The sequence below is a fragment of the Oncorhynchus keta genome, unplaced genomic scaffold (assembly GCF_023373465.1).
Source record: "Oncorhynchus keta strain PuntledgeMale-10-30-2019 unplaced genomic scaffold, Oket_V2 Un_contig_5411_pilon_pilon, whole genome shotgun sequence".
NCBI lineage: Eukaryota > Metazoa > Chordata > Actinopteri > Salmoniformes > Salmonidae > Oncorhynchus > Oncorhynchus keta.
The window spans coordinates 22,921-40,000 of record NW_026288273.1 but is presented as its reverse complement, the minus strand read 5'-3'; the positions used below and the strand labels follow the sequence as shown (position 1 = coordinate 40,000).

General features: G+C 46.4%; 1 protein-coding gene across 1 annotated transcript in view; it reads left to right on the top strand.

Annotated features, from left to right (window-relative positions):
- The window catches only part of LOC127925301 (condensin complex subunit 3-like), a 46,537-nt gene extending 33,586 nt beyond the window's left edge, over window positions 1-12,951 (top strand). Inside the window, exon 14 of the mRNA XM_052510161.1 lies at window positions 12,800-12,951. Within this exon, the coding sequence (XP_052366121.1) occupies window positions 12,800-12,951 (152 nt within the window). The remainder of the gene's footprint in view (window positions 1-12,799) is intronic.
- Window positions 12,952-17,080: the final 4,129 nt, after the last annotated feature.

The window sequence follows — 17,080 nt, the reverse complement described above, 5'->3', positions numbered from 1 at the left end:
TATACTGCTAATCTAATGTATAGGATCCATCATGTCAGCTCTCTCTCTGGTACTATACTGTCTAATCTAATGTATAGGATCCATCATGTCAGCTCTCCTCTCCTCTCTGGTACTATACTGTCTAATCTAATGTATAGGATCCATCATGTCAGCTCTCCTCTCTGGTACTATACTGTCTAATCTAATGTATAGGATCCACCATGTCAGCTCTCCTCTCCTCTCTGGTACTATACTGTCTAATCTAATGTATAGGATCCATCATGTCAGCTCTCCTCTCCTCTCTGGTACTATACTGTCTAATCTAATGTATAGGATCCATCATGTCAGCTCTCCTCTCTCTGGTACTATACTGTCTAATCTAATGTGTCATAGGATCCATCATGTCAGCTCTCCTCTCTGGTACTATACTGTCTAATCTAATGTATAGGATCCATCATGTCAGCTCTCCTCTCTGGTACTATACTGTCTAATCTAATGTATAGGATCCATCATGTCAGCTCTCCTCTCCTCTCTGGTACTATACTGTCTAATCTAATGTATAGGATCCATCATGTCAGCTCTCCTCTCCTCTCTGGTACTATACTGTCTAATCTAATGTATAGGATCCATCATGTCAGCTCTCTCTCCTCTCTGGTACTATACTGTCTAATCTAATGTATAGGATCCACCATGTCAGCTCTCTCTCTCTGGTACTATACTGTCTAATCTAATGTATAGGATCCACCATGTCAGCTCTCCTCTCTCTGGTACTATACTGTCTAATCTAATGTATAGGATCCATCATGTCAGCTCTCCTCTCCTCTCTGGTACTATACTGTCTAATCTAATGTATAGGATCCATCATGTCAGCTCTCCTCTCCTCTCTGGTACTATACTGTCTAATCTAATGTATAGGATCCATCATGTCAGCTCTCCTCTCCTCTCTGGTACTATACTGTCTAATCTAATGTATAGGATCCACCATGTCAGCTCATGGTACTATACTGTCAATCTAATGTATAGGATCCACCATGTCAACTCTCTCTCTGGTACTATACTGTCTAATCTAATGTATAGGATCCACCATGTCAGCTCTCCTCTGGTACTATACTGTCTAATCTAATGTATAGGATCCACCATGTCAGCTCTCCTCTCCTCTCTGGTACTATACTGTCTAATCTAATGTATAGGATCCACCATGTCAGCTCTCCTCTCCTCTCTGGTACTATACTGTCTAATCTAATGTATAGGATCCATCATGTCAGCTCTCCTCTCTGGTACTATACTGTCTAATCTAATGTATAGGATCCATCATGTCAGCTCTCCTCTCCTCTCTGGTACTATACTGTCTAATCTAATGTATAGGATCCACCATGTCAGCTCTCCTCTCCTCTCTGGTACTATACTGTCTAATCTAATGTATAGGATCCACCATGTCAGCTCTCCTCTCCTCTCTGGTACTATACTGTCTAATCTAATGTATAGGATCCATCATGTCAGCTCTCCTCTCTCTCTCTGGTACTATACTGTCTAATCTAATGTATAGGATCCACCATGTCAGCTCTCCTCTCCTCTCTGGTACTATACTGTCTAATCTAATGTATAGGATCCACCATGTCAGCTCTCCTCTCTGGTACTATACTGTCTAATCTAATGTATAGGATCCATCATGTCAGCTCTCCTCTCTGGTACTATACTGTCTAATCTAATGTATAGGATCCATCATGTCAGCTCTCCTCTCTGGTACTATACTGTCTAATCTAATGTATAGGATCCACCATGTCAGCTCTCCTCTCCTCTCTGGTACTATACTGTCTAATCTAATGTATAGGATCCACCATGTCAGCTCTCCTCTCTGGTACTATACTGTCTAATCTAATGTATAGGATCCATCATGTCAGCTCTCCTCTCTGGTACTATACTGTCTAATCTAATGTATAGGATCCATCATGTCAGCTCTCCTCTCCTCTCTGGTACTATACTGTCTAATCTAATGTATAGGATCCACCATGTCAGCTCTCCTCTCCTCTCTGGTACTATACTGTCTAATCTAATGTATAGGATCCATCATGTCAGCTCTCCTCTCCTCTCTGGTACTATACTGTCTAATCTAATGTATAGGATCCATCATGTCAGCTCTCTCCTCTCTGGTACCACCATGTCATACTGTACTGTCTAATCTAATGTATAGGATCCACCATCATGGTACTATACTGTCTAATCTAATGTATAGGATCCACCATCTCTCCTCTCTGGTACTATACTGTCTAATCTAATGTATAGGATCCATCATGTCAGCTCTCCTCTCTCCTCTCTGGTACTATACTGTCTAATCTAATGTATAGGATCCACCATGTCAGCTCTCCTCTCTGGTACTATACTGTCTAATCTAATGTATAGGATCCATCATGTCAGCTCTCCTCTCCTCTCTGGTACTATACTGTCTAATCTAATGTATAGGATCCATCATGTCAGCTCTCCTCTCCTCTCTGGTACTATACTGTCTAATCTAATGTATAGGATCCATCATGTCAGCTCTCCTCTCTGGTACTATACTGTCTAATCTAATGTATAGGATCCACCATGTCAGCTCTCCTCTCCTCTCTGGTACTATACTGTCTAATCTAATGTATAGGATCCACCATGTCAGCTCTCCTCTCTGGTACTATACTGTCTAATCTAATGTATAGGATCCATCATGTCAGCTCTCCTCTCTGGTACTATACTGTCTAATCTAATGTATAGGATCCACCATGTCAGCTCTCCTCTCCTCTCTGGTACTATACTGTCTAATCTAATGTATAGGATCCATCATGTCAGCTCTCCTCTCCTCTCTGGTACTATACTGTCTAATCTAATGTATAGGATCCATCATGTCAGCTCTCCTCTCTGGTACTATACTGTCTAATCTAATGTATAGGATCCACCATGTCAGCTCTCCTCTCCTCTCTGGTACTATACTGTCTAATCTAATGTATAGGATCCATCATGTCAGCTCTCCTCTCCTCTCTGGTACTATACTGTCTAATCTAATGTATAGGATCCATCATGTCAGCTCTCCTCTCTGGTACTATACTGTCTAATCTAATGTATAGGATCCATCATGTCAGCTCTCCTCTCCTCTCTGGTACTATACTGTCTAATCTAATGTATAGGATCCATCATGTCAGCTCTCCTCTCCTCTCTGGTACTATACTGTCTAATCTAATGTATAGGATCCATCATGTCAGCTCTCCTCTCCTCTCTGGTACTATACTGTCTAATCTAATGTATAGGATCCATCATGTCTGCTCTCCTCTCTCTGGTACTATACTGTCTAATCTAATGTATAGGATCCACCATGTCAGCTCTCCTCTCTGGTACTATACTGTCTAATCTAATGTATAGGATCCACCATGTCAGCTCTCCTCCCTCTCTGGTACTATACTGTCTAATCTAATGTATAGGATCCACCATGTCAGCTCTCCTCTCTGGTACTATACTGTCTAATCTAATGTATAGGATCCACCATGTCAGCTCTCCTCTCCTCTCTGGTACTATACTGTCTAATCTAATGTATAGGATCCACCATGTCAGCTCTCCTCTCTGGTACCATATACTGTCTAATCTAATGTATAGGATCCATCATGTCAGCTCTCCTCTCCTCTCTGGTACTATACTGTCTAATCTAATGTATAGGATCCATCATGTCAGCTCTCCTCTCCTCTCTGGTACTATACTGTCTAATCTAATGTATAGGATCCACCATGTCAGCTCTCCTCTCCTCTCTGGTACTATACTGTCTAATCTAATGTATAGGATCCATCATGTCAGGGTATCTGTCATCCATGTCAGCTCTCCTCTCTGGTACTATACTGTCTAATCTAATGTATAGGATCCACCATGTCAGCTCTCCTCTCTGGTACTATACTGTCTAATCTAATGTATAGGATCCACCATGTCAGCTCTCCTCTCTGGTACTATACTGTCTAATCTAATGTATAGGATCCACCATGTCAGCTCTCCTCTCCTCTCTGGTACTATACTGTCTAATCTAATGTATAGGATCCACCATGTCAGCTCTCCTCTGGTACTATACTGTCTAATCTAATGTATAGGATCCATCATGTCAGCTCTCCTCTCCTCTCTGGTACTATACTGTCTAATCTAATGTATAGGATCCATCATGTATAGGATCCACCTCTCAGCTCTCCTCTCTGGTACTATACTGTCTAATCTAATGTATAGGATCCATCATGTCAGCTCTCCTCTCTGGTACTATACTGTCTAATCTAATGTATAGGATCCATCCATGTCAGCTCTCCTCTCTGGTACTATACTGTCTAATCTAACATATAGGATCCACCATGTCAGCTCTCCTCTCTGGTACTATACTGTCTAATCTAATGTATAGGATCCACCATGTCAGCTCTCCTCTCCTCTCTGGTACTATACTGTCTAATCTAATGTATAGGATCCACCATGTCAGCTCTCCTCTCTGGTACTATACTGTCTAATCTAATGTATAGGATCCACCATGTCAGCTCTCCTCTCCTCTCTGGTACTATACTGTCTAATCTAATGTATAGGATCCACCATGTCAGCTCTCCTCTCTGGTACTATACTGTCTAATCTAATGTATAGGATCCACCATGTCAGCTCTCCTCTCTGGTACTATACTGTCTAATCTAATGTATAGGATCCACCATGTCAGCTCTCCTCTCCTCTCTGGTACTATACTGTCTAATCTAATGTATAGGATCCACCATGTCAGCTCTCCTCTCTGGTACTATACTGTCTAATCTAATGTATAGGATCCACCATGTCAGCTCTCCTCTCCTCTCTGGTACTATACTGTCTAATCTAATGTATAGGATCCACCATGTCAGCTCTCCTCTCTGGTACTATACTGTCTAATCTAATGTATAGGATCCATCATGTCAGCTCTCCTCTCTCTCTGGTACTATACTGTCTAATCTAATGTATAGGATCCACCATGTCATACTGTCTAATCTAATGTATAGGATCCATCATGTCTCTCTCTCTGGTACTATACTGTCTAATCTAATGTATAGGATCCACCATGTCAGCTCTCCTCTCCTCTCTGGTACTATACTGTCTAATCTAATGTATAGGATCCATCATGTCAGCTCTCCTCTCTGGTACTATACTGTCTAATCTAATGTATAGGATCCACCATGTCAGCTCTCCTCTCCTCTCTGGTACTATACTGTCTAATCTAATGTATAGGATCCATCATGTCAGCTCTCCTCTCTCTGGTACTATACTGGTAATCTAATGTATAGGATCCACCATGTCAGCTCTCCTCTCCTCTCTGGTACTAATGTCTAATCTAATGTATAGGATCCACCATGTCAGCTCTCCTCTCCTACTATACTGTCTAATCTAATGTACCATATACTGGTACTATACTGTCTAATCTAATGTATAGGATCTACCATGTCAGCTCTCCTCTCCTCTCTGGTACTATACTGTCTAATCTAATGTATAGGATCCATCATGTCAGCTCTCCTCTCCTCTCTGGTACTATACTGTCTAATCTAATGTATAGGATCCATCATGTCAGCTCTCCTCTCTGGTACTATACTGTCTAATCTAATGTATAGGATCCATCATGTCAGCTCTCCTCTCTGGTACTATACTGTCTAATCTAATGTATAGGATCCACCATGTCAGCTCTCCTCTCTGGTACTATACTGTCTAATCTAATGTATAGGATCCATCATGTCAGCTCTCCTCTCCTCTCTGGTACTATACTGTCTAATCTAATGTATAGGATCCACCATGTCAGCTCTCCTCTCTGGTACTATACTGTCTAATCTAATGTATAGGATCCACCATGTCAGCTCTCCTCTCTGGTACTATACTGTCTAATCTAATGTATAGGATCCACCATGTCAGCTCTCCTCTCCTCTCTGGTACTATACTGTCTAATCTAATGTATAGGATCCATCATGTCAGCTCTCTCTCCTCTCTGGTACTATACTGTCTAATCTAATGTATAGGATCCACCATGTCAGCTCTCCTCTCCTCTCTGGTACTATACTGTCTAATCTAATGTATAGGATCCACCATGTCAGCTCTCCTCTCTGGTACTATACTGTCTAATCTAATGTATAGGATCCACCATGTCAGCTCTCCTCTCCTCTCTGGTACTATACTGTCTAATCTAATGTATAGGATCCATCATGTCAGCTCTCCTCTCTGGTACTATACTGTCTAATCTAATGTATAGGATCCATCATGTCAGCTCTCCTCTCCTCTCTGGTACTATACTGTCTAATCTAATGTATAGGATCCATCATGTCAGCTCTCCTCTCTCTGGTACTATACTGTCTAATCTAATGTATAGGATCCATCATGTCAGCTCTCCTCTCCTCTCTGGTACTATACTGTCTAATCTAATGTATAGGATCCATCATGTCAGCTCTCCTCTCTGGTACTATACTGTCTAATCTAATGTATAGGATCCACCATGTCAGCTCTCCTCTCCTCTCTGGTACTATACTGTCTAATCTAATGTATAGGATCCATCATGGTCTAGCTAATCTAATGTATAGGATCCATCATGTCCTCTCTGGTACTATACTGTCTAATCTAATGTATAGGATCCACCATGTCAGCTCTCCTCTCCTCTCTGGTACTATACTGTCTAATCTAATGTATAGGATCCATCATGTCAGCTCTCCTCTCCTCTCTGGTACTATACTGTCTAATCTAATGTATAGGATCCACCATGTCAGCTCTCCTCTCTGGTACTATACTGTCTAATCTAATGTATAGGATCCACCATGTCAGCTCTCCTCTCCTCTGGTACTATACTGTCTAATCTAATGTATAGGATCCATCATGTCAGCTCTCCTCTCCTCTCTGGTACTATACTGTCTAATCTAATGTATAGGATCCACCATGTCAGCTCTCCTCTCCTCTCTGGTACTATACTGTCTAATCTAATGTATAGGATCCATCATGTCAGCTCTCCTCTCTCTCTGGTACTATACTGTCTAATCTAATGTATAGGATCCACCATGTCAGCTCTCCTCTCTCTGGTACTATACTGTCTAATCTAATGTATAGGATCCACCATGTCAGCTCTCCTCTCCTCTCTGGTACTATACTGTCTAATCTAATGTATAGGATCCATCATGTCAGCTCTCCTCTCCTCTCTGGTACTATACTGTCTAATCTAATGTATAGGATCCATCATGTCAGCTCTCCTCTCTGGTACTATACTGTCTAATCTAATGTATAGGATCCACCATGTCAGCTCTCCTCTCTGGTACTATACTGTCTAATCTAATGTATAGGATCCATCATGTCAGCTCTCCTCTCCTCTCTGGTACTATACTGTCTAATCTAATGTATAGGATCCATCATGTCAGCTCTCCTCTCCTCTCTGGTACTATACTGTCTAATCTAATGTATAGGATCCATCATGTCAGCTCTCCTCTCTGGTACTATACTGTCTAATCTAATGTATAGGATCCACCATGTCAGCTCTCCTCTCTGGTACTATACTGTCTAATCTAATGTATAGGATCCATCATGTCAGCTCTCCTCTCCTCTCTGGTACTATACTGTCTAATCTAATGTATAGGATCCACCATGTCAGCTCTCCTCTCCTCTCTGGTACTATACTGTCTAATCTAATGTATAGGATCCACCATGTCAGCTCTCCTCTCCTCTCTGGTACTATACTGTCTAATCTAATGTATAGGATCCACCATGTCAGCTCTCCTCTCCTCTCTGGTACTATACTGTCTAATCTAATGTATAGGATCCATCATGTCAGCTCTCCTCTCTGGTACTATACTGTCTAATCTAATGTATAGGATCCATCATGTCAGCTCTCCTCTCTGGTACTATACTGTCTAATCTAATGTATAGGATCCACCATGTCAGCTCTCCTCTCCTCTCTGGTACTATACTGTCTAATCTAATGTATAGGATCCACCATGTCAGCTCTCCTCTCTGGTACTATACTGTCTAATCTAATGTATAGGATCCATCATGTCAGCTCTCCTCTCTGGTACTATACTGTCTAATCTAATGTATAGGATCCACCATGTCAGCTCTCCTCTCTGGTACTATACTGTCTAATCTAATGTATAGGATCCACCATGTCAGCTCTCCTCTCCTCTCTGGTACTATACTGTCTAATCTAATGTATAGGATCCATCATGTCAGCTCTCCTCTCCTCTCTGGTACTATACTGTCTAATCTAATGTATAGGATCCACCATGTCAGCTCTCCTCTCTCTGGTACTATACTGTCTAATCTAATGTATAGGATCCATCATGTCAGCTCTCCTCTCCTCTCTGGTACTATACTGTCTAATCTAATGTATAGGATCCACCATGTCAGCTCTCCTCTCTCTGGTACTATACTGTCTAATCTAATGTATAGGATCCACCATGTCAGCTCTCCTCTCCTCTCTGGTACTATACTGTCTAATCTAATGTATAGGATCCATCATGTCAGCTCTCCTCTCTGGTACTATACTGTCTAATCTAATGTATAGGATCCACCATGTCAGCTCTCCTCTCCTCTCTGGTACTATACTGTCTAATCTAATGTATAGGATCCACCATGTCAGCTCTCCTCTCTCTGGTACTATACTGTCTAATCTAATGTATAGGATCCATCATGTCAGCTCTCCTCTCCTCTCTGGTACTATACTGTCTAATCTAATGTATAGGATCCATCATGTCAGCTCTCCTCTCCTCTCTGGTACTATACTGTCTAATCTAATGTATAGGATCCATCATGTCAGCTCTCCTCTCTGGTACTATACTGTCTAATCTAATGTATAGGATCCATCATGTCAGGTCCTCTGGTACTATACTGTCTAATCTAATGTATAGGATCCATCATGTCAGCTCTCCTCTCTGGTACTATACTGTCTAATCTAATGTATAGGATCCATCATGTCAGCTCTCCTCTCTCTGGTACTATACTGTCTAATCTAATGTATAGGATCCATCATGTCAGCTCTCCTCTCCTCTCTGGTACTATACTGTCTAATCTAATGTATAGGATCCACCATGTCAGCTCTCCTCTCCTCTCTGGTACTATACTGTCTAATCTAATGTATAGGATCCATCATGTCAGCTCTCCTCTCTGGTACTATACTGTCTAATCTAATGTATAGGATCCACCATGTCAGCTCTCCTCCTCTCTGGTACTATACTGTCTAATCTAATGTATAGGATCCACCATGTCAGCTCTCCTCTCCTCTCTGGTACTATACTGTCTAATCTAATGTATAGGATCCATCATGTCAGCTCTCCTCTCTGGTACTATACTGTCTAATCTAATGTATAGGATCCATCATGTCAGCTCTCCTCTCTGGTACTATACTGTCTAATCTAATGTATAGGATCCACCATGTCAGCTCTCTCTCTCTCTGGTACTATACTGTCTAATCTAATGTATAGGATCCACCATGTCAGCTCTCCTCTCCTCTCTGGTACTATACTGTCTAATCTAATGTATAGGATCCACCATGTCAGCTCTCCTCTCTCTCTGGTACTATACTGTCTAATCTAATGTATAGGATCCATCATGTCAGCTCTCCTCTCTGGTACTATACTGTCTAATCTAATGTATAGGATCCATCATGTCAGCTCTCCTCTCTGGTACTATACTGTCTAATCTAATGTATAGGATCCACCATGTCAGCTCTCCTCTCCTCTCTGGTACTATACTGTCTAATCTAATGTATAGGATCCACCATGTCAGCTCTCCTCTCTGGTACTATACTGTCTAATCTAATGTATAGGATCCATCATGTCAGCTCTCCTCTCCTCTCTGGTACTATACTGTCTAATCTAATGTATAGGATCCATCATGTCAGCTCTCCTCTCTGGTACTATACTGTCTAATCTAATGTATAGGATCCATCATGTCAGCTCTCCTCTCCTCTCTGGTACTATACTGTCTAATCTAATGTATAGGATCCACCATGTCAGCTCTCTCTCTGGTACTATACTGTCTAATCTAATGTATAGGATCCATCATGTCAGCTCTCCTCTCTCTCTGGTACTATACTGTCTAATCTAATGTATAGGATCCACCATGTCAGCTCTCCTCTCCTCTCTGGTACTATACTGTCTAATCTAATGTATAGGATCCATCATGTCAACTCTCCTCTCTCTCTGGTACTATACTGTCTAATCTAATGTATAGGATCCACCATGTCAGCTCTCCTCTCCTCTCTGGTACTATACTGTCTAATCTAATGTATAGGATCCACCATGTCAGCTCTCCTCTCCTCTCTCTGGTACTATACTGTCTAATCTAATGTATAGGATCCACCATGTCAGCTCTCCTCTCCTCTCTGGTACTATACTGTCTAATCTAATGTATAGGATCCACCATGTCAGCTCTCCTCTCTGGTACTATACTGTCTAATCTAATGTATAGGATCCATCATGTCAGCTCTCCTCTCCTCTCTGGTACTATACTGTCTAATCTAATGTATAGGATCCACCATGTCAGACTATACTGTCAATCTAATGTATAGGATCCATCATGCAGCTCTCCTCTCTGGTACTATACTGTCTAATCTAATGTATAGGATCCATCATGTCAGCTCTCCTCTCCTCTCTCTGGTACTATACTGTCTAATCTAATGTATAGGATCCATCATGTCAGCTCTCCTCTCCTCTCTGGTACTATACTGTCTAATCTAATGTATAGGATCCATCATGTCAGCTCTCCTCTCCTCTCTGGTACTATACTGTCTAATCTAATGTATAGGATCCATCATGTCAGCTCTCTCTCCTCTCTGGTACTATACTGTCTAATCTAATGTATAGGATCCACCATGTCAGCTCTCCTCTCTCTCTGGTACTATACTGTCTAATCTAATGTAGGATCCACCATGTCAGCTCTCCTCTCCTCTCTGGTACTATACTGTCTAATCTAATGTATAGGATCCATCATGTCAGCTCTCTCTCTCTCTGGTACTATACTGTCTAATCTAATGTATAGGATCCACTCTCTCTCTCCTCTCTGGTACTATACTGTCTAATCTAATGTATAGGATCCATCATGTCAGCTCTCCTCTCCTCTCTGGTACTATACTGTCTAATCTAATGTATAGGATCCATCATGTCAGCTCTCCTCTCCTCTCTGGTACTATACTGTCTAATCTAATGTATAGGATCCACCATGTCAGCTCTCCTCTCCTCTCTGGTACTATACTGTCTAATCTAATGTATAGGATCCATCATGTCAGCTCTCCTCTCCTCTCTGGTACTATACTGTCTAATCTAATGTATAGGATCCATCATGTCAGCTCTCCCTCTCTGGTACTATACTGTCTAATCTAATGTATAGGATCCACCATGTCAGCTCTCCTCTCCTCTCTGGTACTATACTGTCTAATCTAATGTATAGGATCCATCATGTCCTCTCCTCTCCTCTCTGGTACTATACTGTCCTAATCTAATGTATCCCTCCACCATGTCAACTCTCCTCTCCTCTCTGGTACTATACTGTCTAATCTAATGTATAGGATCCACCATGTCAGCTCTCCTCTCCTCTCTGGTACTATACTGTCTAATCTAATGTATAGGATCCATCATGTCAGCTCTCCTCTCCCTATACTGTCTAATCTAATCCCCTATAGGATCCACTCAGCTCTCCTCTCCTCTCTCCTACTATACTGTCTAATCTAACCCTCCTCCTCCCTCCCCTCCCCTCCCTCCCTCCCTCCTTCCCTCTCCCTCCCTCCTTCCCTCCTTCCCTCTCCCTCCCTCCCTCCCTTCCCTCTCCCTCCCTCTCCTCCCTCCTCCTCCCCTCCCTCTCCTCCCTCCCTCTCCCCCTCCCTCCCCTCCCTCCCTCCTCCCCTCCCTCCCTCCCTCCCTCCCTCCCTCCCTCTCCCTCCCTCCCTCCCTCCCTCTCCCTCCCTCTCTCCCTCCCTCCCTCTCCCTCCCTCCCTCCCTCTCCCTCTCCCTCCCTCCCCTCCCTCCCTCCCTCTCTCCCTCCCTCCCTCTCCTCCCTCTCCCTCCTCCCTCTCCTCCCTCTCCCTCCCTCCCTCTCCCCTCCCTCTCCCTCCCTCCCTCTCCTCTCCCTCCCCTCCCTCCCTCCCTCTCTCCTCCCTCTCCCCCCCTCTCCCTCCCTCCCTCTCCCTCCCCCTCCCCCTCTCCTCCCTCCCTCTCCCCCCCTCCCTCCCTCCACCTCCTCCCCCCTCCCTCCTCTCCCCCTCCCTCTCCTCCCTCTCCCTCCTCCCCTCCCTCTCCCCTCCCCCTCTCCTCCCTCCCTCCCTCCCCCCCCCCTCTCCTCCCTCCTCCCTCTCCCCCCCCCCCCCCTCTGTCCCTCCCACCTCCCCCTCTGTCCCTCCCTCCCTCCTCCCCCCCTCCCCTCTCTCTCCCCCTCCCTCTCCTCCCTCCCTCCCCCCCTCCCTCTCTCCCTCCCTCCCTCCCCCCTCCCTCCCCTCTCCTCCCTCCCTCTCCCTCCCTCCCTCTCCTCCCTCCCTCTCCTCCCTCCCCCTCCCCCCTCCCTCCCTCCCTCCCTCCCTCTCCTCCCTCCCTCCCTCCCCCTCTCCCTCCCTCCCTCCCCCTCCCCTCTCCTCCCTCCCTCCCTCCTCCCTCCCTCTCCTCCCTCCCTCTCCCCCTCCTCTGTCTCCTCCCTCTCTCTCCCTCCCTCCCTCCACCCCCTCCCTCCCAGTATCACCCTCTGTCCTCCCTCCCTCTCCTCCCTCTCCCCTCCCTCCCTCCTCCCTCCCTCAGTACCACCCTCTGTCCCTGTCTCTCCCCTCCCCCTCTGTCCCTCCCTAGATCCTCCACCCCCACCCTCTGTCCCCTCCTGTCAGATCCTGCCCAGTATGAGGTCCAACGCCCAGCCAGCGGTGAGGAACATGGCAGTCGTGTGTTTGAGGACGTGTGCTCTGCACAGCAAAGACCTGGTCAGTACACATCTGGTGTCTGCTGCAGGTACCACAATAATCACCCTCTGTCCCTGTAGATGAGGTCAGTACCACCCTCTGTCCCTGTAGATGAGGTCAGTACCACCCTCTGTCCCTGTAGATGAGGTCAGTACCACCCTCTGTCCCTGTAGATGAGGTCAGTACCACCCTCTGTCCCTGTAGATGAGGTCAGTACCACCCTCTGTCCCTGTAGATGAGGTCAGTACCACCCTCTGTCCCTGTAGATGAGGTCAGTATCACCCTCTGTCCCTGTAGATGAGGTCAGTACCACCCTCTGTCCCTGTAGATGAGGTCAGTACCACCCTCTGTCCCTGTAGATGAGGTCAGTACCACCCTCTGTCCCTGTAGATGAGGTCAGTACCACCCTCTGTCCCTGTAGATGAGGTCAGTACCACCCTCTGTCCCTGTAGATGAGGTCAGTACCACCCTCTGTCCCTGTAGATGAGGTCAGTATCACCCTCTGTCCCTGTAGATGAGGTCAGTACCACCCTCTGTCCCTGTAGATGAGGTCAGTACCACCCTCTGTCCCTGTAGATGAGGTCAGTATCACCCTCTGTCTCTGTAGATGAGGTCAGTATCACCCTCTGTCTCTGTAGATGAGGTCAGTACCACCCTCTGTCCCTGTAGATGAGGTCAGTACCACCCTCTGTCTCTGTAGATGAGGTCAGTACCACCCTCTGTCCCTGTAGATGAGGTCAGTACCACCCTCTGTCCCTGTAGATGAGGTCAGTACCACCCTCTGTCCCTGTAGATGAGGTCAGTACCACCCTCTGTCCCTGTAGATGAGGTCAGTACCACCCTCTGTCCCTGTAGATGAGGTCAGTACCACCCTCTGTCCCTGTAGATGAGGTCAGTACCACCCTCTGTCCCTGTAGATGAGGTCAGTACCACCCTCTGTCTCTGTAGATGAGGTCAGTACCACCCTCTGTCTCTGTAGATGAGGTCAGTATCACCCTCTGTCACTGTAGATGAGGTCAGTACCACCCTCTGTCCCTGTAGATGAGGTCAGTACCACCCTCTGTCCCTGTAGATGAGGTCAGTACCACCCTCTGTCCCTGTAGATGAGGTCAGTACCACCCTCTGTCCCTGTAGATGAGGTCAGTACCACCCTCTGTCTCTGTAGATGAGGTCAGTACCACCCTCTGTCCCTGTAGATGAGGTCAGTACCACCCTCTGTCCCTGTAGATGAGGTCAGTACCACCCTCTGTCCCTGTAGATGAGGTCAGTACCACCCTCTGTCCCTGTAGATGAGGTCAGTACCACCCTCTGTCCCTGTAGATGAGGTCAGTACCACCCTCTGTCCCTGTAGATGAGGTCAGTACCACCCTCTGTCCCTGTAGATGAGGTCAGTACCACCCTCTGTCCCTGTAGATGAGGTCAGTACCACCCTCTGTCCCTGTAGATGAGGTCAGTATCACCCTCTGTCCCTGTAGATGAGGTCAGTATCACCCTCTGTCCCTGTAGATGAGGTCAGTACCACCCTCTGTCCCTGTAGATGAGGTCAGTATCACCCTCTGTCTCTGTAGATGAGGTCAGTACCACCCCTCTGTCTCTGTAGATGAGGTCACCCTCTGTCCCTGTAGATGAGGTCAGTACACTCTGTCCCTGTAGATGAGGTCACCCCCTCTGTCCCTGTAGATGAGGTCAGTACCACCCTCTCTGTCCCTGTAGATGAGGTCAGTACCCTCTGTCCCTGTAGATGAGGTCTGTAGATGAGGTCACCCTCTGTCCCTGTAGATGAGGTCAGTCACTCTGTAGATGAGGTCAGTATCACCCTCTGTCTCTGTAGATGAGGTCAGTACACCCTCTGTCCCTGTAGATGAGGTCAGTACCACCCTCTGTCCCTGTAGATGAGGTCAGTACCACCCTCTGTCCCTGTAGATGAGGTCAGTACCACCCTCTGTCCCTGTAGATGAGGTCAGATGAGGTCCACCCTCTGTCCTGTAGATGTGTAGATGAGGTCAGTACCACCCCTCTCTGTCCCAGCTGTAGATGAGGTCAGTATCACCTCTCTGTCACTCTGTAGATAGGTCAGTACCACCCTCTGTCCCTGTAGATGAGGTCAGTACCACCCTCTGTCTCTGTGATGAGGTCAGTATCAGATGAGGTCAGTATCACCCTCTGTCCCTGTAGATGAGGCTCTGTCTCTGAGATGAGGTCAGTCCACCCTCTGTCCCTGTAGATGAGGATGAGGTCACCACCCTCTGTCTCTGTAGATGAGTCCCTGTAGATGAGGTCACCACCCTGTAGATCTGATGAGGTCACCCTCTGTCCCTGTAGATGAGATGAGGTCAGTCCCTGTAGATGAGCCCACCCTCTGAGGTCACCTCTGTCTCTGTAGATGAGGTCAGATGAGGTCACCCTCTGTCCCTGTAGATAGCCCAGCTAGATGAGGTCACCCTCTGTCTCTGTAGATGAGCTAGATGAGGTCAGTACCACCCTCTGTCCCTGTCCCTGTCTCTGTAGATGAGGTCAGCTAGATGAGGTCACCCTCTGTCCTGTAGATGAGCCCACCCTCTGTCTGATGAGATCTGTCCCTGTAGATCAGTACCAGTCTGTAGATGAGGTTCACCCTCTGTCCCTGTAGATGAGGTCAGATGAGGTCACCCTCTGTCCCTGTAGATGAGGTCAGATGAGGTCACCCTCTGTCCCTGTAGATGAGGTCAGATGAGGTCAGTACCACCTGTCTCTGTAGATGAGCCCACCCTCTGTCCCTAGATGAGGTCAGTACCCTCTGTCCCTGTAGATGAGGTCAGATAGGTCACCCCCCTCTGTCTCTGTAGATGGCCCAGTAGATGAGGTCACCCTCTGTCTCTCTGTAGATGGCCACCCTCTGTCTCTGTAGATGGCCCAGCTAGATGAGGTCACCCTCTGTCTCTGTAGATGAGGATGAGATCACCCTCTGTCTCTGTAGATGAGGATGAGGTCAGTATCCCCTCTCTGTCACTCTGTAGATGAGGTAACCCTCTGTCCCTGTAGATGAGGTTATATCACCCTCTCTGTAGATATCACCCCCTCTGTCTCTCTGTAGATGCCCAGCTAGATGAGGTATCAGACCCTCTGTCTCTGTAGATGATGGTCAGTCTGTCTCTGTAGATAGCCCACTAGATGAGGTCTGTCTCTGTAGACCCTCTGTCTCTCTGTAGATGAGGTCAGATGAGGGTCACCCTCTGTCCTGTCTGTAGATGAGCTAGATCAGGTATCACCCTCTGTCACTCTGTAGATGAGGTGAGGTACCACCTGTCTCTGTCCCCAGCTAGATGAGGTCAGTAGATAGCCACCCTCTGTCCCCAGCTAGATGAGGTCACCCTCTGTCCTACCACCCTCTGTCTCCTGTAGATGCCCAGCTCAGATGAGGTCACCCTCTCTGTCTCTGTAGATGAGCTAGATCAGGTCACCCTCTGTCCCTGTAGATGAGCTCAGTACCACCCTCTGTCTCTGTAGATGAGGTCAGTACCACCCTCTGTCCCTGTAGATGAGGTCAGTACCACCTCTGTCTCTGTAGATGAGGTCAGGTATTGACCCTCTGTCTCTCTGTAGATGAGGTCAGTATTGACCCTCTGTCCCTGTAGATGAGGTCAGTACCACCCTCTGTCCCTGTAGATGAGGTCAGTACCACCCTCTGTCTCTCTGTAGATGAGGTCAGTACCACCCTCTGTCCCTGTAGATGAGGATGAGTACCACCTCTGTCTCCTGTAGATGAGGTCAGTATTGACCCTCTGTCCCTGTAGATGAGGTCAGTATTGACCACCTCTCTGTCCCTGTAGATGAGGATGAGTATAGACCCTCTGTCCCTGTAGATGAGCTAGATGAGTATCACCCTCTGTCCCTGTAGATGAGGATGAGTATTGACCCCTCTGTCCCTGTAGATGAGGATGAGTATATTACCCTCTGTCCCTGTAGATGAGGTCAGTACCACCCTCTGTCCCTGTAGATGAGGATGAGTATAGACCCTCTGTCCTCTGTAGATGAGGTCAGTGAGGTATTGACCCCTCTGTCCCTGTAGATGAGGATGAGTATAGATAAACCCTCTCTGTCTCTCTGTAGATGAGCTAGATGAGTACCACCTCTGTCTCTCTGTAGATGAGCTAGATGAGGTATAGACCACCTCTGTCCCTGTAGATAGCCCAGCTAGATCAGTACCCCTCTGTCTCCTGTAGATCGCCC